At 43.8% G+C, this 24,728-nt stretch overlaps 1 protein-coding gene and 1 long non-coding RNA gene across 3 annotated transcripts in view; one reads left to right on the forward strand and one right to left on the reverse strand.

Annotated features, from left to right (window-relative positions):
* The window catches only part of CLIC6 (chloride intracellular channel 6), a 31,025-nt gene extending 22,644 nt beyond the window's left edge, over positions 1-8,381 (forward strand). Inside the window, exons 2-6 of the mRNA XM_064152491.1 lie at positions 3,473-3,582; positions 4,021-4,146; positions 5,226-5,332; positions 6,264-6,445; positions 7,725-8,381. Of these exons, the coding sequence (XP_064008561.1) occupies positions 3,473-3,582; positions 4,021-4,146; positions 5,226-5,332; positions 6,264-6,445; positions 7,725-7,886 (687 nt within the window). The 3' untranslated portion in view covers positions 7,887-8,381. The remainder of the gene's footprint in view (positions 1-3,472; positions 3,583-4,020; positions 4,147-5,225; positions 5,333-6,263; positions 6,446-7,724) is intronic.
* LOC135180175 (uncharacterized) lies at positions 2,268-21,708 on the reverse strand. 2 transcript variants are annotated; one of them, XR_010304306.1, is made up of 6 exons: positions 21,503-21,708; positions 21,250-21,403; positions 15,652-15,687; positions 11,776-11,840; positions 9,199-9,257; positions 2,268-3,793 (listed from the first exon to the last, which is right to left on the reverse strand). It is a non-coding gene; the product is annotated as an uncharacterized LOC135180175 (long non-coding RNA). The 2 variants fall into 2 exon arrangements; XR_010304305.1 differs by lacking the exon at positions 2,268-3,793 and having other exon boundaries at positions 7,686-9,257.
* Between the last annotated feature and the right edge of the window lie 3,020 nt (positions 21,709-24,728).

Consider the following 24,728-nt stretch of genomic DNA (forward strand, 5'->3'; position numbering starts at 1 on the left):
GGACAGAGCTTCATCTCAGGCATCACTGTGTACAACTACACAGCCTGGGCAGTAGTAGTACATACTGACACTGGGATAGCATGGCCATTTAAAATAGAATTACAATGTGCACCAGTGATCTCACAAGGAAACTGCTCAGAAGATTTCCTTCATACCATGTGAGGATCATGGCCACATCAGAAATGAGGAAACAACCTAACCTCTGTCAACTTATTTCCTGCTGCAAAAGCCAAGTGCTTACCATAACCACAGGAAACAGCAAAGCTGGGCAAAACACCTCACTAGAGACTGTTACCTGCTTAACACAGAAGACAGGTAAGAGAGCAGCACTCTGTTAATGTCCACTGTAGGCAGCATGGGAGGGGAGATAGGACAGTACATGAAGATCAGACACTTTTGGACCTGATTGGTGTGTTCAGCACCATCAGAACTTGCCCATAGAAGTAGTCCAAAAGTACTGAATGAGCAATCAGTCATCCCAGTCATTACAGCTGGCATTACAGCTGTAACTGGTGGTGTTTAATCCCCCACGTGATTGTATTTCTTGGTGTTCCAGTGGTTGGGGTTTGGTTTGGGTTGTGTTTTTGGGGTTTTTTTTGCTGTTGTTGTTTTTGTTTTGTCTGTTTGGTTTTTTTTGTTGTTTGTTTGGTTTGTTGTTTTGAAAAGCTGCTAAGAGGCTGTGAGACATGAAGGTAAAAGTCTGAGAGATTTGATCTTTGCTATTTGCTGTTTGCTATTTTATCCATTGCAAAGTAGAAAACCAGCTGTGTTGCATTAGATTTTCCTCTCGAGGAGGTACAGACATTAAAAAACATTTGCACTTAGAAACAACATAGGAGGTTGCTTCTGTAACATCCCCACAGCTGACAGTCCCTCAGCTTTCTGGTGGCCTACATATCATCCCAGTTAAAGACAAAATGGGACTCAGTGCCTCTTTCATGCCTGTGTTTGCCATGATAACACAGCTGTCCTGTCCTGGAGCTCTAATTCTACCTATGGATGTCTCCTCAAAAGGGCAGGCTGGGGCTGCTGCATCTCCTGCCTGAAATATACTGTCACTAAGGTGATGTGGAACAAAATGAAGCAACAACTGCAGTTCCTTAGCTCCAGCAAGGAAGTGCAGAGGGAGCCAGCATTTTAGTATTTAATGGCCAGTGGAAAATAGTAATTGATCAGAAAATGTTTACCCTGCTGTCATTCTTGATCACAGAGCTATCTGGAATGTTCTCTAAATGGTATATGCAGCCTGATGGGATATTTTTTCCTATCAAAAGCTGAATGAAAATATCAAATCAGTTGTAGGGACTGTTTTTTCTGGAAACTTCTTGTGCCAGGCTTTAGCAATCTGTTGCTGTAAGATTATTTCCTCGCTGACTTAGCTTAGTGGTTGAAATTCCTCTATAATAAACTGTTTAAGCTGCCAGAGCACAGGCTGATACTAGGCTCAAGGAGCTTCCTTGGGAGCTCATCTTTGGTGAGCAGCTGGCTGTTGACAGCACAGCTGGTGTGAGGGCAGCAGACTGGGAGGCCGTTGCAGCAGTGCCTCCACTGCCAGAGTGAGGGGTAGTGGAAAGAAATTGATGGGAACTGATTCATCCTCAGAGCTACCTGCCTGCCTCTTCCAGATACATCTGAAACAATGTCCCCTGGCTGCTGCTTGTCCCCTATGTGCATCCTGGGAGAGAGTGGGGATTCCCACTGCTGTCACTGAGGGGTCATAGCAATACCCTTGGGCTGTGTTGCAACCTGTTTTTCCTTGAGGGGTGGGTAAAACTTGACATAAGAGGCAGAATGAGACAAAGCGGTGGTGTCATGTCTCTAGCTCTGTTGCAAACACATGCTAGCAGCATTTGTAGTCTCATTTTAATGAAACACACAGTACTTTTCTATCCTCTTGTTGCTGTAAACTGTACAGCACTGGAAAGCAGTGCTCTGAGTAGGAGGAAGAATACAATAGCAGCTTTTGACCAGCCTTCATTTTTTGCCACCTACAAAACAAGCCTTTTCTAACACAGTAGTCCAGCTGTTTTAGCATTTCTGAAAGTTTTCATCCCCTGGTGGCGTTTATGGCAGTAGGCTGTTCTGGTTTTCACTCCTAAGAAAGCCAGTGATTGTTGCAATACCAGATGCAGAAAGCAGCAGAGACTTATTGGAGGAGAATCCTTGGAGTTGATAGGGAGAGTAAGACAGTTTATCTAGCCTTAGGAGCATCCCTCCTGATGCATCCCTCAAGCTCCCCAGCAGAAACCTGCCTGCTCCAGACCAGGTGCTCTTTTCCAGACATAGAGCTCTTTGTGAAGGTGAGCATTGTAAAGTGATCCAACAGCAGTGTTTGTTTAGGGAGAACTTTCTGCTGTATTTGAGATTCACTTGATAGTGCTGAGAAGGTGAAAGAGCAGGCAGAACTGGTTTCATTGATGTGTGTTGTTTGTTTAGTTATAAGGTCTGCAAACCTTAATCAACTAACCTATTAACTAAGTGATACATCTGGGTTTTTCATTTCTTCGCTCTTACATTTAATCTAAGTTTTAAAGATGTGCTTTAGGAGAATCATATGAAGGGCTTAAACAATGTGCTGTGAAGCCTAACTTAACCGATACCAACTGTGCAAGACTCTGCCTCATTTTAACAAAGCCTCTTAACAAAAAGCAATACAGGCTACACAAAAGCAACACTTCCCTGGCCACACGTAGACTGAGTTGGTCCTCCTGTGGCTTGCACTGACGCCTGACAATTTGTGTAGCCAAGAAGGAAAGGCCATCACAGCAGAGCGCACACAAAGCAAGGTTACCTGGCTCGGATATGGCTACACTTCAGTCTTAAAAGTGGGAGTCTTTGGTCTATACAAGGAAGGATTAGTTGGGGGCATGCAGCATTTGTGCTTCATTAGTCCTGGCGTCAGCAAAGCACAGAGATGGGTGGGTTCTGCTGGAGTAAGTCTTACCACTGAAAATTCCCTCCTTTGCTAGGGCCCCACAGTTGTTTAGTTTGAAATTCTTTATTATTTGATTTATTGTTTATTTTTTTAACTGTTTTTGGCATTGCATCTCAACTGAGGCTGGCAAATGTTTCTCCAGTTGTTTCCAGTGATCATGAACTGACTGAACTTGTTGTAGTCATGCAGTGACTTGGGTAGATTTATAGTCACACAGGCAAATGAGGTGAAGACTATTTCCTTTAGAAGTACTGCTGTAATTTCAATTTTGTTTTCCAACTCCTGGCAATATTCATAATGCATTTAAATGAAAAACTACATCTCCAAGATGACATCGTATCTGTGTGCATGTTTGGAGAGGGAGATAAAGAAACTTTGTGTGAAAGTATGCATGAGTAGAGATGAGTAATGTGCTATAGCACTCACAGCAGGTCTGGGTTTTCAGCTTTCTTCCTGCATCTGCTATCAAAAGTTGCTATCATCACAGGTGTGTGCGTATCTTTTTTTTTCATATATGATCTTCTTTTTTACTCGTAGGCTGGCAGCGATGGGGAAAGCATTGGAAATTGCCCCTTCTCACAGCGCCTCTTTATGATTCTGTGGCTAAAAGGTGTCATATTTAACGTCACCACTGTGGATTTGAAAAGGTGAGGTTGTAACCAGAGTGCTCCTTTTCAGAACAGCTTTTCCAAAGCGGTGGTTTTTAAAGGGTGACTCACTTCTGATCAATTTGAAATGCATGCTGTGGCTTGGCATTATGTTAACGGTCTGGATGCTTGCTTCCTCTTCAGAGTTCACTAGTAGAAGTTGGACTAACTCTGAAGCAGCTGAGATTTTAATCTGTTTTGCAGTAAGTCTCTGTAATATAATAGAGAAGTTTGGCTTGGTTTCTTTGTAAGCATTACAAATGTAGGCTCCTCTGAATTCTTACACCACCATTGTGAGGCAGCTGGCTGAGCTATATTTTGTAAGAAAGACACAGAGCAGCCTGCTGTGTTAAAGGTGAAACAGCTCACTGCAATTAAGCGTAGAAATTGGAAATGTGGTTCCTCTTGTGATCAACCCCATCTCTTTCCTTCCATCAGAAAGCCTGCTGACCTGCAGAACCTTGCCCCAGGAACAAATCCTCCCTTCATGACATTTGATGGTGAAGTGAAAACTGATGTCAACAAGATCGAGGAGTTCTTGGAAGAGAAGCTAGCACCACCTCGGTACTGTATTCCTGGCTGCTTCTCTTGCTTTCTCTTGTGCCCTACACAGCCCTTGACAGATATCAGAGACCAAATCCCCTCAGTTTTGGTGGGTCAAGACCACACAAGTGTGTGAGGCTGAGGGAGGCTGGTGTGGCCACCACAGTGGAGTTCAGAACAAGGAGTAAATTTGACTGGCATGAAACAGCACTGAAGCCTGGCACTATGCAGGGCTTGTGCCTGGAGTGCTCCTGAGCTGCTGGCTGTGCTCCTCCTGCTGCTGCTGCCTTTGCTTTGAGTTCACTGCCCTGCCACCACAGTCATTCCCAAGGCATGAGATTCACACCACCGCAGCAAGCATGTGCAGAAACCTGCATGCCACTGCAGAAACTTCACCTTTTTTCCTCCACTTGTGTTTGTTTGAGCTTTCCCTCTTCACACTAATTATGCTTACTGGAAGTAGGTAGCTGGGAGAAAGGGCAGTAAAAGCCACACAGCAGACATGCTGGGGCTCATTTTGAGTGGCCAGATCGGCCCACCTTGACACACACTGAGGTCTTGGTTTTGGATCTGTCCTTCCTCACCCCAGCAGCATTTTCCACCTTGTCCCAAACCTCACTGTCCTAGCAGCAGCAGCACAGTGTGTGCCTTACTCTATGCCTTCTCTCCCTCGGGACAGCAGCCCCCTCTGCAGTGCTCAAGCAGCCAAACCTGACTTAAACTGGTCAAGCACCTGCTCTCCTCCACTTCTCCCTTCCTATCTGCCCCTGGCAACAACAGCTGCTGGACTGGCTGTTCTGAGCTTGCTTACACATGGGCCAGGTGGGGAGGCTGGGAGGAGCAGCAGCTAGTGTGAGTAGGGACTTTCTCTCCTCTCCTCCTCGTGGCAGGAGCAGTCATTTCCCTTAGGAAAAGGAGCTCATCCACGTGGCTTAACTGTATTTAAATTTACACTTACTAAGTGATTTTTCTTAGTTCAAGATGGTTCCCTTTGACAGTCTTGTGTGGCTGTATGCAGCGATGCACTGTACATAATAACTAATGGAGATGAAAATAAAGGCTAGCTGCATAACTTCTTTTTGTGTCTTTTAACTCCTCAGGTATCCCAAACTTGCACCAAAACATCCTGAATCTAACTCTGCAGGAAATGATGTGTTTGCAAAATTCTCTGCATTCATAAAGAACCCAAGAAAAGATGCCAATGAAAGTACGTGCTGAAATCCTTTTGTCAGCCCTGCTAGTCACTGGAAGAAATGAGAGCTCTACAATTCTAGCACACACTGCTGGAGATACCCCTCTTACAGCTTAAGTGGAACTGCCATTTTCCAGAGCATGGAGGCTGTGGAAACCTGCTCCTATTCACTCTCTTATTTGAGGATTCCCAAAGTTAGTTTATGCAGATACCACCCAGTGTGGGAGCAGCAACTCCAGCTCCTCCTCATTTACTTCAGCTCTCCAGCCCATAATGCTGCATCTTTCCCCACAGCTTTTTTTTGCTTGAAAGGAGATCTTACTGTCCTACTCCATTTCTATGAATAATGAGGACTCCGTCCCCGTGGCACATTTCCTTAGATCAGGACCCTCACTACTACCATGCATTAAATCATCTCTAGCCTCCAGCTCTCAGCCCTGTTCCCTTTGCCTTTCCCTTTGCCCTTCTCCACAGTGGTACACAGGCACTAACCAGCCCACAAAACCCCATCCAACCTTTGCCAGGCTCTGCTACATTTCCCCCGCTCATGTGCACTAAGCTGAAAGCACAGGACTCTGGTTTCCTGTACACCCCAAAGCAGCATCCCAGTACCTTGCTGGCCTACATGTGGAGCAAGGCAAAAGTCAGAGCCACTATGCTGGGCTGATCCACTAAAGCACACACTGCAACAATGTCTGAGGAGCCATTTCTGGTAACACAGCCCCAGTCTGTTTTTTTCTCAGAACCCCCTTTAGCTACTTAGAGCTCTTATCCCAGCATTAAGTTTTAAGCTTAATAAAGGATAAAGGAATTGCAGGAGTTGGCATGGCCTGGTGTCTGTGAGCTGGATTGGTGCCAGGAGACAGGATGCAGGAGTCGCCTTTCTACTTGGTGTCAGAGAGACCTTGGTACAGGCTTGAATGATCTTTTTATTGTCTTAACCTAGATTTGGAAAAAGCTTTGCTTAAAGCCCTGAGGAAGCTGGACAACTATTTAAATAGCCCCTTGCCTGATGAAATTGATGCTTACAGCACTGAGGAGATCACTGTTTCCAGCCGGAAATTCCTGGATGGAGATGAGCTCACCTTAGCGGATTGCAACCTCCTACCAAAGCTCCATATAATCAAGGTTTGCATTTGCTTTTTAGCTTTCTGGAGAGAACGGGTGGCACAGAAGCTCTCTTCTAAAAGGCAGAGGAATCCTTTATTCTGAGGCCACACAGACACTGTGTGAGGACACAGTGCTAATGCACAAGGCCATTTCATTACAGCATAGCTAGACAGATCATCAGAGTGATGACTCTGGAGCTGCAATATCTGGTTTCATATCTGGATTGTAACTGCACTTGCTAAGCCTTTCACAACTATGATATGAGTGCTGCATTCAGTGCTGTAGAGTTTTCAGTTGCATTTCATATGCAAAGTATTTAGGGATCAGTAACATTACATTATTTGTCCATGCCAATTCAAATTCAAACCTGTCTCTCCCAGTGCTGAACATCACTAGTATCAACAATGCTGGTAGGGCAGCCACCACCCAATACCTTCCAGCCAAGGCTCCCAGCCTCTTTTTGCAGGTCTGTGGAGCATATACACACATACACCTAACAGGCCTGATGACTGTCTGGATGCTGCCCCTGGGTTATTCTGGTGATAATCAGGCTCTGAAAGAAAAATGGCCACACTAGAAATATATTGGCTTTCGAGCTAACTTCAGAAAGTTACCTTTTTGTCTACTCTTTTGCCAGAGGAAGAGTGGACTGAATTGCTTTCAGACACTTTCAGAAGTGAAAACTTTCCCCAGACACGTGTCCTGGTTGAACCTATTCCAGAGAGCAGCAAGGGAACGAGCCCTTTCCCACGCCCGCGCAAAGCTCAGGCACAGTAAAGCTCAAGAGGTAGCAAAGGTCAGCAGAGCCAATAGAGGGAGAATCACCTTATGTCAGGTGCATGTCTGAAGGAGGGATTAGGTATTAGCCAAGAGCTGTTTTCCCTAGCCATTTGAAACTTAGTGTTTTAATTGAAGTTTTTCCTTTCTGTTTCAGTGAAAGTCATCCCAGTGTGAGCCAGTTTGTTGTTGTAAGATGGTGCTGTCAGTTCTGGTTTATGCTAGCTCCTTTGCTGTTTCAAGATGTACCTGTTTCAGGTGTGGCCTACTGGCCCACATCGCTCTGCATAGCTCTAGCAGATTATTTATACCAAATAAATCCTTTTAAGTGAGTTAGCTTTTAGCTAGCCATCTTCATCCCACCTCTTCCCTCTTTTGTTTTGTCTTTCCTTCTCCCTTCCCTCACTGTTGCATATAATAACAGACTTGCCCAATGAAAATGGAAACCACGGATAAAGAGCACATCTGGGCTTTGTGCAGATCATGTGTCCAACGATTCTTACTATTTTTTTTCTTTAAGGTTGTTGCAAAAAAATTCAGAGATTTTGATTTTCCACCTGAAATGACAGGGATTTCAAGATACTTGAACAATGCTTATGCGAGAGATGAATTTACAAACACTTGTCCTGCTGATCAAGAAATCGAGTATGCGTATTTGGATGTTGCAAAGAGAATGAAGTAAAGAGAAGATGCTTCTCTTCTTTCTTGCTTCTGAGATTTAAATGGGCACCAGCCAAGATGGAAAAAAACCCACCCAAAAAGCTGGCACACATTCTGCAGTGTAATTTTAAGTTCTGCTGTTGGCCAATCCTTCTTCTATGATGATTGTATAACATTATTTGCTCGTTCTCATGTATGTATATGTTCATGTGTCTGTACAGATGTCTGCACACATGAATGTCTGTTGTGCATTCCAAGTTAAAGGCATCAGTCAATGATAAAGCATTTGTTGAAGTCAGGGAACTGGTGTAGGCCACACAATTATAGCAATATTACAGACTAGTGACTTGTGCTAAATTGCTGAACTTCGAGAAGAGATAGCTCTGTTTCTAATACACATTTAACCTGCCATTATTGCTGCCTCTGATCTCTGTTTCACAGTTGTTGCCAAACTTCACAGTTACTGGGAGAGTTTCTTTTAGCTTCTCTGCAAGCCTCAGAGGGCCTCAAGCCAGCAGCTGGTGCCCATGCAAGCACCCTGGTTAATCTAGGAGAGAGGCCAGCCTGCAGATGGGACCACATCTGACATCCCAGAAGCCTTCTCCTCTGCGCTAGAGACCTGCAGGGCAGGTCAATGAAGAATAACTTTTCACATTGTGTGAGTCTTTTTTGCTATTAGAAATAAAAAAACCCAAACTTAAATAAATAATCCTGCCTTCTCCTCTCTCAGGGCTGCATAACCCAGCAAACTTCCCTCCAGATGCTCCTGAAAATAGACAGATAGTGACACAGACTCTCACTAGCCTGTGAGCTAAGTATTTGACAAGACAGGAGAGCCACACTTGTTTGTTACTCTAGACACAAGAAATGGGTGACCATCTGTCCCCGGCTACTGATGTAGGATTTCTTTGCCATCCTTTCACAACTCTCATTTGCTTTTGGAAAGCAAAGAGGAGGACACAAAGGTCTAAGAGAGAAACAGTTCATTTGTAGTTTCTTTTCCTGACTGAGCTCCAGCATATTGGCTTTCCCAAGGCAGCTGAGGACTTCATTGCTGAGAGCTTTTCAGCTGAGCAGACAAGTATTTATCAGGAATAACACAGACCTACCTCCTCCCTTAGGTGGGGGATGGATCAGATGAACCCTTTCAGCCCTGCATGAGCCTGCGTTTAGGTCAGTGAGTACTGGTGAGAAACGCCCTCTAGCCTGGCATCAGGATGTGCACAATTAGAGATGTATGGACTGTGAGAAATTACATCTACAGCTGCTTTCTATTGAGCAGGCCATCAGCAAGCACATAGGAGCAGAGTGCAATGCTTTAGTCATAGGATCACCTGGAAGTTTCTTCTGATGGTCATAGGATCACCTGGAAGTTTCTTCTGATGGATTTTGCCTGTGTGTACAAAACAGATGTGAAAATGGCTAAAAATATCATTTACAGGACCTATATTGACAAAACAAGACTGGTACAGACTACTCATTCATCCTTGCCCTTGTCAAACATATCTTGCTTTCTAACAAAACACTAGTTAATGGTAACAGTGTCAGATACACTGTCTGCAGTGTCTTCTCTTACACTCTACACAGTTCTGATGCAAATGTGTAATAATCACAAATGTTTGTAAAAAATATCAAATGTGCAGTTTTAGTTTGCCTTTAGAGAGAGCAGACACAATTGTCCTCCCACCCTCAACTACAAACTCTCATACTGAATGGGGTTGATAGCTGAGCAGTCACTTAGCACACATCACTAACTGTTACTTTGTGTTTTCAAATACATACTTATATATATATATATAAAATATATGAAAAATGAAATCTGTATACTCTTTTCATATGCCTTACAAATTTAAATAGAAAATATAAAAATCAATGAGTAATTAGATGAGTGTTTTGGTTTGATTTCCTTGCCAATTTCCCGTTAAGCTACCTTGCAACAGGGCTAGATTTTAGGGAATACAGGGGGAAATTTAAAATAACTTTCATTTGTTTTTGTTGTGTGTGTCACACACTTGCAGTGAGATCTTGGGAGCAATACATCTTGGCTGTTCCTATTACTGGTGAATAAAAAAATCAAAGGGCCAGCATGTTAATCCTTGACCACTGAACCACCTAGCACATCCACACCGGTTTGGGGCTGGCCACATTTATAACTCGTCTTGGGGAGATGCACTTGGGATGGTTCAAAAGAGCCAAGGACTGCCCACACTACTTGGCAGCAGTGCAAATGCATGAGACAACTCCTGGCCCTCATTGACCTCTCACCCTAAATACAGTTAGGGCTATTTTTCATCAGTATTTAACAGTGAGCCTGGGGTATTCTGTGGCCCTGAGCACACATAGCAATGTGTGGCTCACAACCACAGAGTTATTTTCTATCTCCTGGAAACAAGGTGGCCATGCTGGTTGTGGGGAATAGTATCTATATCCAGATCATACCTGGCCGTGAGCAGCGCTCTTCGGCACAGGTCATGGTATTTCTAACAGAAGCAGTTGGCACAGATGAGTGAAAATGTGCATGTGAAAGTGTACAAGAAACAAAAAAAAGCAAGGGTTAAAAAAAATATTAGTTACTATATGGCATTGTAGAAGTAAATCCAAAGCACCTGAGAGCAAGAAGGCAAAGAACAAACAAGCCTCAAGCTAAGGTAAAGAGATGAGGAGGAACAGAAGGGGTGTCATAAACCACTGTGATAAAGACAACAACAAAACAAGAATTTTGTCTTCAACTTAAGGATCCCAGCATACCCACAGGGGTACAAACCATTCACAACAGTTTGTTGTCATCAGCAAAGAGCCTAAGAGCTGTGTCAGGACCCGACAACTGTGGCACTGGTCTGCCACCTGAAACACAGACTGTCTGGGTGGGTGTCTGGGTGCAGATGATCTGTGGGGCGCTGAATCTAAGTGTCATTTATAATGAATGTCACCCTTTTATTCCGTAAGGTCCCACACTGGCTTCCTTTCCCTGGGCCCACAGTAATGACTACTATGAGGCCTGGCCCTGTTTTCCAAATCCAAACAGGACACTCATGTGTTTATGTTTGAGGCTAACTTCAACTCAGAAGCTGCTGTGCTAGAACTCAGCAGCAACTCGTCATCATTCATCCTTAGTGACTGAAAAGGACAAGAACCATATCTGTCCATAACAGCTTGCTCATTTATGTTATGCGCATGTTGATGGTTTAGAGGCATCACAAAACGTTTTGGCTTTAGATCATTCATTTAATCTCCCTCTTCCCTGTCCTCTCTTTCAAATGCTTCGTTGGAATCACATGCCTGCACTTCCAGTACTGTCAAATGAAGGTGCAAATAAAGGCTCAGACACTTGACAGTCAGAGGTGTTTTTTCCCTTAAAATCTGACACTTCTTGGAAGGTGATTTGATTGTGGTGACCAATAGTTTTGAAACTTAATGCTTTGTGGTTCCCTTCTTCCTCTTACTCACTCAAAATTAGGGTTAGGGTTAGGGGTTAGGGTGTTAGAGTTAGGGGGTTAGGATTAGGGGGTTAGCATTAGGGTTAGAGTGTTAGGGTGAGGGTTAGGAGTTAGGGTTGGGGTTAGGGTTAGTTGGTTAGGGTTGGGGTTAGGGTTAGGAGTTAGGGTAAGGGGTTAGTGGTTAGGGTTAGGAGTTAGGGTAAGGGGTTAGGGTTAGGGTTTAGTGGTTATGGTTAGGAGATTAGGGTTAGGGTTATGGTTAGGGAGAGTGAATTAGTGTTAGGGTGAGCGAGTTAGGGTTAGGGGTTGCAGTTAGGGCAAGATGAAAAATGTAGAAGGGACAAGATGAAAGAACAAACAATTTAGAAAGAGCTAAACTGAAACAAGTGAAGGAAGATATTTTATCTGAGTAACAGGCAGTGTCTGCACTGCATGTACCTGGTATCAACAATATTTTATATACATACAGACTACCTTTAAGTTTTTGTGCTCAGTTAGAATGCAACCTCCATCTCTTCATCTGCCTCTCAAGAGTATGCCTGTAAGTATGATAGAACAATAACTTTATCTTATTGAGATATTACACAACCAAAATAGGAGTGGGAGCTGTAAGCAGAACACCTTACTCCTCCCCTGAATTTAAGAATTTGCCATGAAATTATATTAGAAAATCTAATGAGGGATCAGTCAGAATCATTCATCTGGATTTAAAGCAACATCTCATTTGTACAGTTGACATTTTAAAAGGTTTGTAAGCCAGCTAAAAATAAGTTGCCTTAAAATACAATATTCCCATAAGATTTCATGCCAAAAAAACGTTGAAATGATTTCTAGTCAGCTTCCTATCTCACTCCTATTGCTGTAGCATTTGGATGCCTTCAAAGTATACTCATGCTCACAACATCTTTGTCACAAAAGGAAAGCTGCTATTCTCATTTCACACACACAGAACTGAAGAAGGCACAAAGAATATGTTTCTGTCCCAGAGACATGAGGCAAACCGTGGTGAAGCCAAGTCTCTCACACTGCAACTCCAAGCACCAGAGAGCTTTTCCAAGACTTGTATAAGTACATGGGGAGCTGCACATCTGTTGTCTCTGGTAACAGAAGGTCAGATCTGATTCAACTTGATAGTGACTAAAAGGTCTACTTTCTGGTTACTGATCAATGTTTTCACAGACTGGATAGATTCCTCCCAGTTGTGGATCTCAACAACACTTGCCATAATCAGCATGAGCTTGGATAGCCCTAGAGACTAAACCGATGTCTCTGTGAGGACGTTGTGGCTTACACTAGGCATTATTTCAACCTGGCACTTCTAGCAGCTTCTACAATACTAGCCATGGTACCAAAGTGACCCAATAACTAGCTAAACAAAGTATAGCATCACTCTTTAAGTTTCACCTCTCCAGTAGGTTGGTAGCCAAGACTTCCAGCAAAGATTACTTTGTTATGTGTAAATATTAGCCAGGAGCAGTGGAAGAGATTAGACAGAAGAGATCCAATGCTCAAGAGCTAAGAAGGCAAAAGAGGGACAAACTGTTTATACTTTGGCTTTTTATCTCTTTTAGTAAACCAATGAATGATAAAGACCTTATATTTATTTTCTTTATACAATAAATTATCTGATTTCTCTCTGTAGAATATTCCAAGTAGCCTCAAACCAGTGCAGCTAGGTACTGCTACACACAAGCAATGAAATCTCTCTTTTTAAGCAACACAAATACCAGGTCTGTAAGTGCCTAACTACAGATAAGGTGTTGCAGCTTGAGACTGGAGCTCTCACTGGCCTGAGACACTAGCACAGAAGGCTCATTTTCAGTTTGAAACACTTGTTCTGTACTCCACTTACTGGTTAGAGTGAGCATTGCTTATAGTAGACAGCTCTCTGCCCAGATAAGTTTCCAAGCACTTAATTTTTTGCAGCCACTATGAAGAGCCCAAGCCCTAACTTAGGAGTGGCAGGAAACAGGGCAGTCAAGAGAAAGCAACTGCAGTGTGCACATGTATTTGAGGCTCTCAGTCAATGTGCCTTGTTTGTGGGCAGCAGACCTGAGAAAAGTAGCATCACCGCTGGGTGAATGCATCCCTAGTCCTGCTCTGCCTAGAGGCACATTACCACTCACAACTGTGTTAGCTGGTGTAGTGGATGAACACTGCCTTGTCAGTTCAAGCCAGAACCAGCAAGATAAGCAACAGGCAACATCAGTCAGAGAAAAACCAAATAGGATGTACAAAGGTAAATTTATGTTTAGAGCCTTAAATACCTTCTTAAGTGATGTCACAATCATCTATCACAATGTTAGGCACAAAAGACAGTGCCTTTGAATGACAGATGGTGTGGGGGTGGAGCTAGATGATCTTTGAGGTCCCTTCCAACCTAAACCATTCTATGATTCTATGATTCCTTGAAGTTAACTCAAAGGAGACAGAAGATGGGAACAGGAAGCCACTAACATAATAGCATACCAGCAGACTTTCAAATTCACTTGAGAGCGAAGTACACTATTTATTTACCAGTACAATGCTGCAATTTCACAGACAGTATTACTTGAAACAACATAGATGCACCTGGCAGAAAACTGATTGGTGTACTCTAAAGCAAATGCAAAACTGGTGGGCAGTTAACTAAACGTAGAGCCTATTGAAGGGTTAACTGTGCTAAATCAACTGCCTTGCTCCACTAACCCCCCAATAATTTTTTCCACTTATGCAAAAACTGCCTTTCAAGACACACATGGCTGTCTTGTGTTTCTAGGAAAGGACTTCTTTGCTCTGATAGTATCTTTGAAATCATCCTGGTACAGAAGTACCTAGGTCAGATGACCTGGGTCACACAAGCATAAACACAGATTGATTCAGGCAGAACTGCCCACCTACAACAAATACCTCTGCTGGTAAACCCTGCTAGGCATTATGGCAGATTTAGCAGTTAGAAGGGTCACTACAGTCTAATTCAGCTGACTGCAGAGTGGACAGACTTTTTAGGTGCTTACAGACAAGGCATAAAATTCAGACAAAATTATCTTGTTTTGAGACATTACCATATTTGACCTGAGAAAGCTGAAAATCTCTCCTACTTTGGTTTGGGTTTAGCTGGGCGGTTTTGTTGAGCAAAATTTATACTGTTTACAGACTACTACCCTTTATCCTGTTTACAGACTACTAAAATCTGATGCAGGATGCTTGTGCCTCAATTTGGAGCTGCATCCAGTGCTCCTAGGCTTACATTCTTCACTTCAGAGATGTCCAATTAATAAACAGTTTAACATCAACTGCACACATAAATCCTGTTTTTTGTTTCCATCTACACACTTTCAGCCCTCATTAAGCAAAAATGGATTTCCTGTTACTTTGTGGAAAAATTTTATGAGGACTATGGACAAATACTGTGCCTATACTAAGTTTATGATTGAAGAGAGATCCTTGTTTAACTAGGCAGATGGTAGATTTGTCACACTAGAATAAAGTCAGGAAACTCTCATTTATGAAGTGAAATTAAGGTGTACATGGGTCAGGTTATATAGCTTTCACCCTCTGAAGCTGGAACATGACCTACAGATGTTAATAAAAGAAACTATTTAGCTCCTCCTAAGATGTAAAAGCCAAAGATCACTGTCTGAAATAGAAGCCAATGGAAATTATGTGGCTTTTAGGTTTATTTCCTGTTTAAATCCCTCTACCTGCCTGTGTTTTCGCTTCCAGTTACACTGACACATGACCTCTGCCCTGCAGATATGATCACTATCTCTTAAATATTTGACTCATGATGTGTCACCAGTGCTGAAAGATGTGGGAAGTTGTACTACAAGAAAAACACACAGAACCAACACCAATAAATGAGGTGTCCTTAAAATACTCAAAAACCACTTGCAATGACATATTGCTTGCAGTAAGGTTTTTCACAGCCTGCTGTCCTCTCCACTTCTGGATTTTGTCATGGAGAAATAGCTCTAAGATTTAAAACTTCCCTGTCTAGAAGATCTTTTAGTGGAGACAATTTTCTTTTTTCACCTCTCCTTCCCTGGAAATTTTCCCATAACACATACACAAACATATAAAAGCACACTTAAAACCACGAGTGAAGGAAACAAGGAAAAAATCTTACTCTGTTCCAAAAGGTTATGTCACTTTTTGTTATCTTATGCACACCATGAGAAACAGCATACACAGAATCAGCTACATACAGCACCTTGTCTCTGCAAAACCAGCAGTGGATTTCCAAATTTCCAGGTCAGGTACTTTTTGGCAGATAACTTTTATTCCACTGATTTTAGGGTGGACTAGGGGAGTGGCACTTTTTTTTGTGCTTCACAACATCAAAAAAAATCCAGATTATCTCATACTGACCTGTTACAGGCATGTCCAGTGACATCTGCCTCTGAGCTTGGTTGGAAAGAAAAAACAAAGGAAAAAAGAAGTGTTAGGATCCTCAATGTTGAGTGTAAAACTCTATCTACAGTTTTAAGAAAGTAAATATTAAATAGTAATTAAAATATAAATAAATATATAGTTATACTATAACATTTAAGAATTATCTTGTTTAATTCAAAAGAAAATACATAAAACAATAAAAAGGAATTATTAAAAGGAATGCAACACCTTTGGCCAGCTGTTTTCTCCAGTGGGACTGTAAGACTTCACCTGAGAATATCTTGCTTTGTATTTTAGCAATCCCCACCATAATACAAGCATCTTCTCCTCATTATTTTTACTCACATCTGTCAACTCATCCTTCCAACCAGCACACGTAGCAATCACACCCATGACAGCAGACTGGCATTCCACTGAGACATACCACACAGGACAGCACTGGCATCTTGCACAGCTTACCGGTTGGATGCTGTGGTTTTGCAGGCATGACTGGAGAAGCAACTACTAGAAAGCCATTTGAAATAAATGCAGTGATAAGAATATTAGTCAACAGGTTGATTGTCACTGTGGTCAAACTGGATCTTCTGGGTGCTGAAGCTCGTATCTACAATGCTTGCCAAAACCCCTTCAGGCACAATTTCTCTCTGGTTGAACAAAACATCCCTTCCCCTACCTTATAAATCCTTGGCCTTTCTTCATTACCCAGAGAACAAACTCCACGTCCAATTTCACTCCAGAAATCTGTATTTTGACATTTGGCGTCCTGCCTTTTCCTGTTTTCTGTGGTTTGCTTTGTGCCACTCTAATAATATTAGAGTCGCCAATATCAGAAGCCTTTTTCCTGCCCAAGCAAACACAACTGAGTGCTATTATTGCTTTCTGAACAGGAGAACCTCTGGGATTGTGCAACCACTGCTAACAGCAGCAGAGGGATGATCTCTTGGATTCACAATGTCAAGGTGTAGAAAAGAAATGGGGCTACCACTTCAGAAGCCAAGATTTCAAACACAGCAGTGGCACTGGCTGTCAGCACAGCAAACAGTGAAGAACTGAATGAACACCAAAGCCTCCAAACTCTGTCATATGCTCCTGGGGACTAAATAAATCTGTGAAATAGGGGTGAAGTCAGACTTAATGAGTCTGTCAGATGTGGGTTTAAATCACTTGACTGGAGTGGGAGTTTAAGAGTTTGCCTCAGCCTGCAGGGAGTCACAGTCAAGAGCTTTCCTCCTGTGTGTCAGTGGCATTTGGCACCAGAGGAAAGGCTACAATGGGCATTCAGTATCCTCTGGGCTTTACTTCTCCAACATGAAGGTGGAACAACACAGTGATAAGGAGTTTCAGAACTACACTGGGGAGAGAAAAGGAGCTTGGAGTGAGCCCTACCATTTCTTTGGGCAAAAAGCTGTCTTTTGATGCTAGCACAGGGTTGTACTGCCCACTGCAATGTGAGTTTTGTGGTTAACTTCACATACCCACTTCTTGGGTTCCTCCACTGACTAATGGAGCTTCTCTACTTCACAAACCACAGTTTTCCTGCAGGGAAAGTGATGCTGAGGTTTAGAGAAAGAAGCCTAGAATTCATGCAAGGCTCCCCAAGCACAGTGAGAGGGCTGAGAGCAAAGTGCTGCCCTCTTTGCTCTTATCTTTACTACAAAAGTTGTTGGGAGTTTTGTTTTCTTTTTTGTTTGTTTGGCTAGGGTTTGTTTGGTTTTGCTTGTTTGTATGTTTTTCCCCAACACATATAGAATGTGTTGCAAGTGTAATGCTAGGAGAAAGGATTGGTCTTCTTTATGAAAGAGACACCAGTAACCCATTCTGAAAGGATGCACTTTACCAGTTCTCCCTGAGGGGGATGACCTGGTGGCTCATTCTGAAGAATTCATGCAGCCCAACATGTCCTCGCCCCAAACTCATTCATTATGGAGTAAATAATATCCTATCTGGCTCTGCTTCAAATGGTTCCCATGGCCACTTTGTCAGCCTTTTATTGGTCACTGTGGCTGGTTTCAGGCGAGATGACAGTTCAGCACGACATTGCCTCTTGCCTACTGGCAGTTTCTTAAAAACCAAAGCTTGGGCAAGCTGATTATGGGCAGTTTTTTGTGTTACTTTTGGCTAAGGAAAACACAAATTGTTTTGACAGGATCTCACATAGCCTGGATGTAAATAAGAAACTGATGTTTGAGGCCTTGGGCAGGAAAAGGCTGGATAAATGTCATTTACTTGTATAAGGCTTCTGTAGGGACATACCTGGCAACAAGGCCTGAGTTCACATCCCAGGGGGTCACTTCTAAACTCAAATGCCCATCCAGAAGCTTGGGAAAATTAAAAGCAAACTTTTTGGTGCTCAGTAAGCTAATTTTCTTCATTTGCAAATATGACTCAGTTGACTTAATAAACAATGTTTCATTAGTGGAAGTCAAATAAAGGCAGATTTACAGCATAGCAGACAATATTTCACCCCTGCTATATTATTGTTTGACAGTTGTCCTCTTTTGGGAAGCTGATTGGCTCATCTCTCAGTTGCTTCCCTACATCTTGCAGTAACATCCTGCTTACAGCTTGGGTTGGTCAAATTTTGCTGAGCACTACAGTCAGATTTGGGCTGTGGGCTCCTTTGCTGTTTCCTACTGCCACTCATCATTCTCCAAGCTAGCGCTGGAGACAACTTCTGCTTTCCCATTTCTTCATGAGGACTGCATGCAACATCTCATATTACCCATGTCCCTGTGTGTTCAGGATATCCTTCACTCCATTCTTGTCTTTCACTTTGGAGAGGATTTGGGAAAGGATTCTGCCTTCATTTACTCTTTAAAGAAATCTTTGAACCAAAGCCTTTTTCTTTTACCTCTCTGCTATTTTGGGTTTTGTTTGTTGTTTTATTTTTTTGAGGCTATAACTTTTGCATTCCAGTTCTGGAATCTATTACCGTGGTAAGGGTGATCCATTCACCCTAGGGACACTGAAGTGTAGCTCCTTGGCACAGACTTCTATCCCTGCTTACAATTACAAACATTCCTCTGCTTAATTATGCTCATCTTTTTACCAGAATTGCCTCCCAAACATAATAAAATAATATGTGGAAACTAAACACATCTCAGGCCTGCCTTTCATTTATCTCCCCTCTTCTTTACCAGAAGTCAATGGAGTACTCTTTTGTTTTGTTGGGTTTTTTTTTTTTGTTGTTTTGGTTTTTTTTTTACATTTTTTCAGAGTGGTGAGACCACTGCTCTCTCTTTTAGACCACTTGTTAAAGCAAAGCTGACAACTGTCAAGAGGAAAACAAACAAACAAACAAGCAAACAAGCAAATCTCCTGGCAACACATCCACAAAGAGAGCAGATTTTCACTGCTGGGATCAGGTCAATAGCATTTCCATATAGAAACCTCAGCACTTCTGGAACTTCATGAAGAAGAAGCTGCCTAGATCTGCCTCTGGCCAGCAGTAAGAGTTTCTCCTAGTTATTACACAGATATCTGAACTCACATGGCTTAGAATTACATGTAATATCATGTTTATATCTAATTCCCAGGACAGCAATGAAAATAAACCCTTTAATGATTCTGAGATACTTAGATTACTGTATGCTCAAGACAGACATAACTAAATGAGAGAGATGGAATTTCAGTATGCAGTAGGTATGTATATTTTTGCCTCTGCATTTGGGGTTTGCTTTGTTATTGGTTTTTTTCCCTAACACAAAAAATATATTGTTCTGTGAAAACATTTGGATTTAAGAACATTAACTTGTTTTAGACTTACACTGCACATACTCTCTTTCAAGGCCTGGGCTTAGCCAAAAAATACACACCTACTTCCATGAATCCATAATTAGGCAGACTATTGTCTATGTATGGAACTGGTTAGTGCTAAAAGTTAAGCATGGTAATGAAACAGCATCTCAGCTTAACACTACCGAAAGAGATGCAGGCTACCTTAATATACTAGCTAGTAGGGTACCAGCATGCAGCTCTGGAGGAGGAGGTCTATACCAAAATTTCAGACAAAGGTTATAAGGGGTTCAGTAAGAATGTCCATAGATTTTGGCTTTGTTTTTAATGTAGAGTTCCTGTTGGGTCACCCAGAAACAGAAGTAGTAAGGGTTGCCTTTTGTTAGTGCGATGCTGAACTAGTGAACTAGTTTCAGTAACACTGATGACTAACTCTGGGCATACTCCTTCAAACCAAATGGCAAAGCAAGGTTCTTGGGAAAGGGGCTGGTATTAGGGTCCACTGAGAGCCTTTGACATGGCAAGTGGGTGAGTCAGGAACAGCATCAATGCAGAGGCCCCAGCAGGGCTAGAGACAAGCACACCTACAAGCATAGCTGAGGCAGGACCGGGAGTTCAGGCCAGTACTTGAATCAGGCTCCTGACCCATGGGCGAGGGTGGGGGCAGACCCAGGGGAGGATGGGCAAGGACACTCAAGACTGCTAGTGCCTGACTATCAAAATCAGAATCAGAAAATTAATCTGCTTTTCTTTTGGGAATACTCATCAGAAATACATGTTGTCACTGAGTGTCTCCCTTTGACTACACTCTTTCTTAAGAGACACAACACGGCCTCTGTGTCTAAACTTGTAGAATGGGACATGTTCAGATCTAGGTCAGAGTTTTATCAAAAAGGCTGCTTGTCAGATTGTAAAAAAACACCTGACCAGGTCCTGGTTTTACCAAGAGGAATACTTCAGTGAACCTTTTTGATACCTGCTATAGTTACAGTGAAGTGGTAACTCATTTACTTTTGAAGTGAAACCAAACACGCAGATGATACAATATCAATAAAGCAGAGGAAGTCATCTGAACGAACCAGCTTGTTATCTGGTACTTTCTTATGGTTTGGGTTGGGTTTTTTTTGATCAGCCAGGATTCTACTGAAGAAAGACATAAATCTCAAAGACAGCTCACCAGATGTGACTGGAAACATGCTGGCACAGGGCACAAACTGTCTCGCAGATCCGGGATGACAAACTATTTGGCACTCCAAAAGTTTGGATGTGTAAGTATAGAAGGCAAGCAACAAGTACTAATATTCTGCAAATTTTTAAGGGAGAAGTAATCAGACTCCCCAGGAGTCAAAGTCTTCCTATCAGCTAGTCAGGGTGCATGATGCACTGCTGAGATTACAGTCATAACACAGGCTGAGACGACCCAGCCTATTAGCTTTGAACCTCCTATTACAATCGACCTTCAACATTTTCCAAGCTTCCAGGCCTCTGATGTGGCAAGGGGAAGTTCTTTTGAGCTGTTTCCCATCTGGATGCATTTATGGCTCCTGACAGTTTCTCAGAACTTCTTGAAATGTATTTCTCACAAGCATTTATGGATCTGTCTGGTTGTCTGATCAGTACGTTCACAGCTAGGCCTTTTGTCTGGAAAGGTCAGAATTTCTTTCTGTGTGGGCCATATACCCAGGGCCCAAGCCCACATATACAATGCTGTTTACCTTCTTGCCAGGTTTGGATTCAGTTAATTAGAAAAGCTTCTTATAGCAACAATAAGTTTTTTTTTTTCTTGCTACAGATTTAGTGATCTGCAATTGTCAGAAGCTTTTAAATAATCCATCTTACCTCAGCTGTATGTCTGAGCCTTTTCTTCCATGGATTTCGCTGCCCCTGCTCTTTGCAATGCCACATTCTGGGCTGCTCCAGACCATCTTCCTCTTGAGAGCCTTACTGCTCCAGGGCCCCACGCGGTGGCAGAGTAGGAGAAAAGACTTTTTCCCTGATGAAGAAGCAAGGAATGGGTTCACAGCTGAAACTGGAAAGAAATGCCAGATGGGTGTATTCCACTCATTTTCACAGAAGATATATAGCAACATACACCCCTGGCATGGCTTTGGAAGTCTGATCCAGCAGCAATGAACACAGTAGGTGAAAATGTCTTGCAGATGAAGACGATGGCTTTTTAAACTTTCCCTCCTGCAAGGAGGAAAGCCACGTTGTGATCCTTCCTGCAGCTACTGCTAACATATACCCACTGCTCCTGCTAGGGCCTGGGGGCAGCCTCGCTGAGCTCAGCTGAAATACAGAGAACCGCTGAAGCCTTTTGCCCTCCTGCCTACGGTGTTTTCCTCTGGCTCCGCACCCAGTTACTACTTCACTTAAAGGACCTTTCCAACAAGAACTACCTTCTAAGCTCACAGATGCCGAACAAACTTTGCAAACACTCCTCGACGCCTTTGTTGATTTAACAGCATACCAAACACCTCTCGGGTTCCCGTCAAACAGCAGAGCCCTGTTGTGGAGGGCCCGGGCTCCATGTAGTGCTAAGATTTAATGCCCGACAATCGCTAATACTTATTTAATGCGAGTCTCTTACTGCTCCGAGGAGCTGTCACACTGCAGCCGCCTGTGCACGGTGACAGCCCTTTGGAAGCGCAGCCCGCGCAAACTCGCACCCCCGGCGCCTCCCGGCCGCGCCGACCGCGAAGCGCCGGCTGGCGGTGTGAAGGAGCCAACAGCCGCGGAGCTCAGCACCTGCGGCTCTGCGACAAACCTCATCGCCGGCTGCGCAGCTCTGCTAACACCCAGCCTGGACAAGGCTCCGACTTTGTAAAGTTGTTTCCTCACACAGTGCATTACGAGGGACAAAAGTCGCCAGGGTCAGTGGCCTCGTCCGCCGGGCCTCACCCGGCCACAGCAGACAGGGTGCACCCGAGGGCCTCCTAACCTTCCAAATCCCACCCTCCTCGTCCCGGTATCGCAGCACTTGTTTCTCCTCGCAGCACGCCCCGCTTCTGCCACGCTAGGGAGGCGGCCCCGTCAGCGGCCCCTTGGCCTGCCCGCAGCTCAGGCGCAGCAAGGCACCGAACGCGCGGGCGGCTCCTCCAGCCCTCGTCCCCTCCGCAGCTGTATGGGACTTCGCCACCTCCCGCGCTTCCGGGCAGCCTCGGCTGCCGCAGTGAGCCGCGGAGGCCCTCTAGCGGCCGCTACCCGCCTGTGCAGGTGGCCGGGGGCCATCTGGGACCGCGAGGGAGGCGGCGGAGCTACCTCATGGCCCGCGGCGGGGCCAGGCTCGGCCTTGCAGTTCTTGCCGGGTTGGCAGCCCACGGCGCAGCTCGGGGCGGGAGGTGCCTGCCCCTAGCAGGAAAGGCTCTGCCTGGCTGAGAGCTGCGGAGGCGCTTGAGTCTTTGATGAGACCCTTGGGAACAGAGACCTTGCTCTGACGGAACAGCTTGGGTCTGGCTTTGACCAACCCCTTCACTTGCCTCTCAAACGGTCACAAACTCAGCTGTGTAACTAACCAGAGGCAGTGCGAGCTGTAGGTGACCTGCTGCTTTCAAGGAAACATCCCTTCTCCCTGCTCTGAAAGACAGACATCACAGCCTTGTAGCTTACAAAGTTTGGATGGACGCATTAGAAGTCTCTGACACGAACATTTTTAGCACAGGCTATGCACACACTGCGTGTTTTAACAGCTCTCCAAGAGGCCGAATGGGTGTGGTAACAGCCTAGATTTTTATGTTTCCAGGGCTCATGCCCACGACACAGCCTCCGCCTCCTTCCCCAGTTAAGTCCTTCTGCTCACCAACAAGTGAAAATAATTCTTTCTTCCATCCACCCCAGCTCAGCCATCCTCCAGGAAGACCTGAGTCAGACGTTTGGTACCTAAACCAAATACCTGAGGAAGGTGGGGAAGGAGACAGTTGCTGGAGGGAGACACACAGTTACTAAACCGGCCTAATGTAAACAGGATCTAAAGCACGAGTTCAAAATCATTAAAACTAGGGGAAAATGCCAAAGAAGGAAATTCTTTTCTCTTCAGTCACCAGCTCCAGAGCCAATGGAACCTGCTTCACCATCCCTGAAAGATTATTTATGACTATGTTTTTTAAACTGCAGACAGCAATAACGACAACCTCTTCTCTGTGGACCTTTTCATCAGTGGAGCTCAAGGTGCTTCTCTAAGAAGGTCACCATCACTGCCCACTTGCAGATTAGGTACTGGAAGAGAGGGATTCTGCTACAGCCCTCAGCGAGTGAAGAACCCAGGCACAGAATCCTTAGTGAAGTACATTTTGTGCTAAGAGATGTCACTCAGCAAACAGAAATCTAAATTTATAAATGGCACCCAAAATTGGGCACTTCTCATAGCGTCCGCGGGGACTTGACCCTCATCATGCTCTAGGTATTTGTGCAGTCCATGGACTCACGTAAGAGAGGCATACCTGGTGAGACCACTGAGGCGTAGGCAAGGGGAAAAAAGTACATGAATAGCTGTGAAAAATGGCAAGGAGATCTATAGCTTGCAGGAGCCATGTGTGTTATTACCAGCAGCTGAGAGTATTGCATCATAAAGCTCCAGAGCATGTGTCCATAGTGGCACAGACCAGAAAAAAGACCTCTGAGGAATTTAATTCTGAGACATGCTGAGCAATCGTGGTGATGAGATGAGGTTATTCTCCTCCTTACAGCATCCATCTCCATTAGCATCACCTAGTTCCTTGGCTGGTTTAGCTCTAAAATATGTTTGTTTTATCAAGAAAAACAAATCAAAACCACAAAACCAAACCTTCAGAAAAGTTCCTGGTTTTTTCCAGCCATTTACAATCTCCTACACTGCAAGGAGAGACCACTCTTTAGAGATGCTCTTACACCTCTTTAACAGTGAAAAAGCCCATTCCCTGTAACAGAACTTGGTTTGTTGTTTTTTTTTTTTTCTGCTAGAACTCTTGTGTTTCCCAGTTGCAAAATCCAGGTGGGAAGCATCATTTTGCTTAGTTAAAGATCTGGAATAAATCTGACTTCCCATTTGCCCTTCTTCTCCCCTACGAGACGGAACAAACACGACTCACTCTACACATGTGGCTGTATTACTGAAAGTGCTCAGGGTTCTTGTGGAAGGCAAATCTCAATATCCCTGTAGATACAGCTGCAAAAAGCACACACAAATTTCACTCATCAGAGTGCCTGAAAGGCTCTATCTCTTCCACTCACTATTGTTTCAGTACACTCGTGTGTCAGAAGCCTGGTGTCAAAATTCACCACCCCCAAGGAGGAGACTCAACAAAGAGTGACTCCTTTTTTATTTTTAATTGAACCACAAT

Source organism: Pogoniulus pusillus, chromosome 12 (genome assembly GCF_015220805.1).
Source record: "Pogoniulus pusillus isolate bPogPus1 chromosome 12, bPogPus1.pri, whole genome shotgun sequence".
Taxonomy (NCBI): domain Eukaryota; kingdom Metazoa; phylum Chordata; class Aves; order Piciformes; family Lybiidae; genus Pogoniulus; species Pogoniulus pusillus.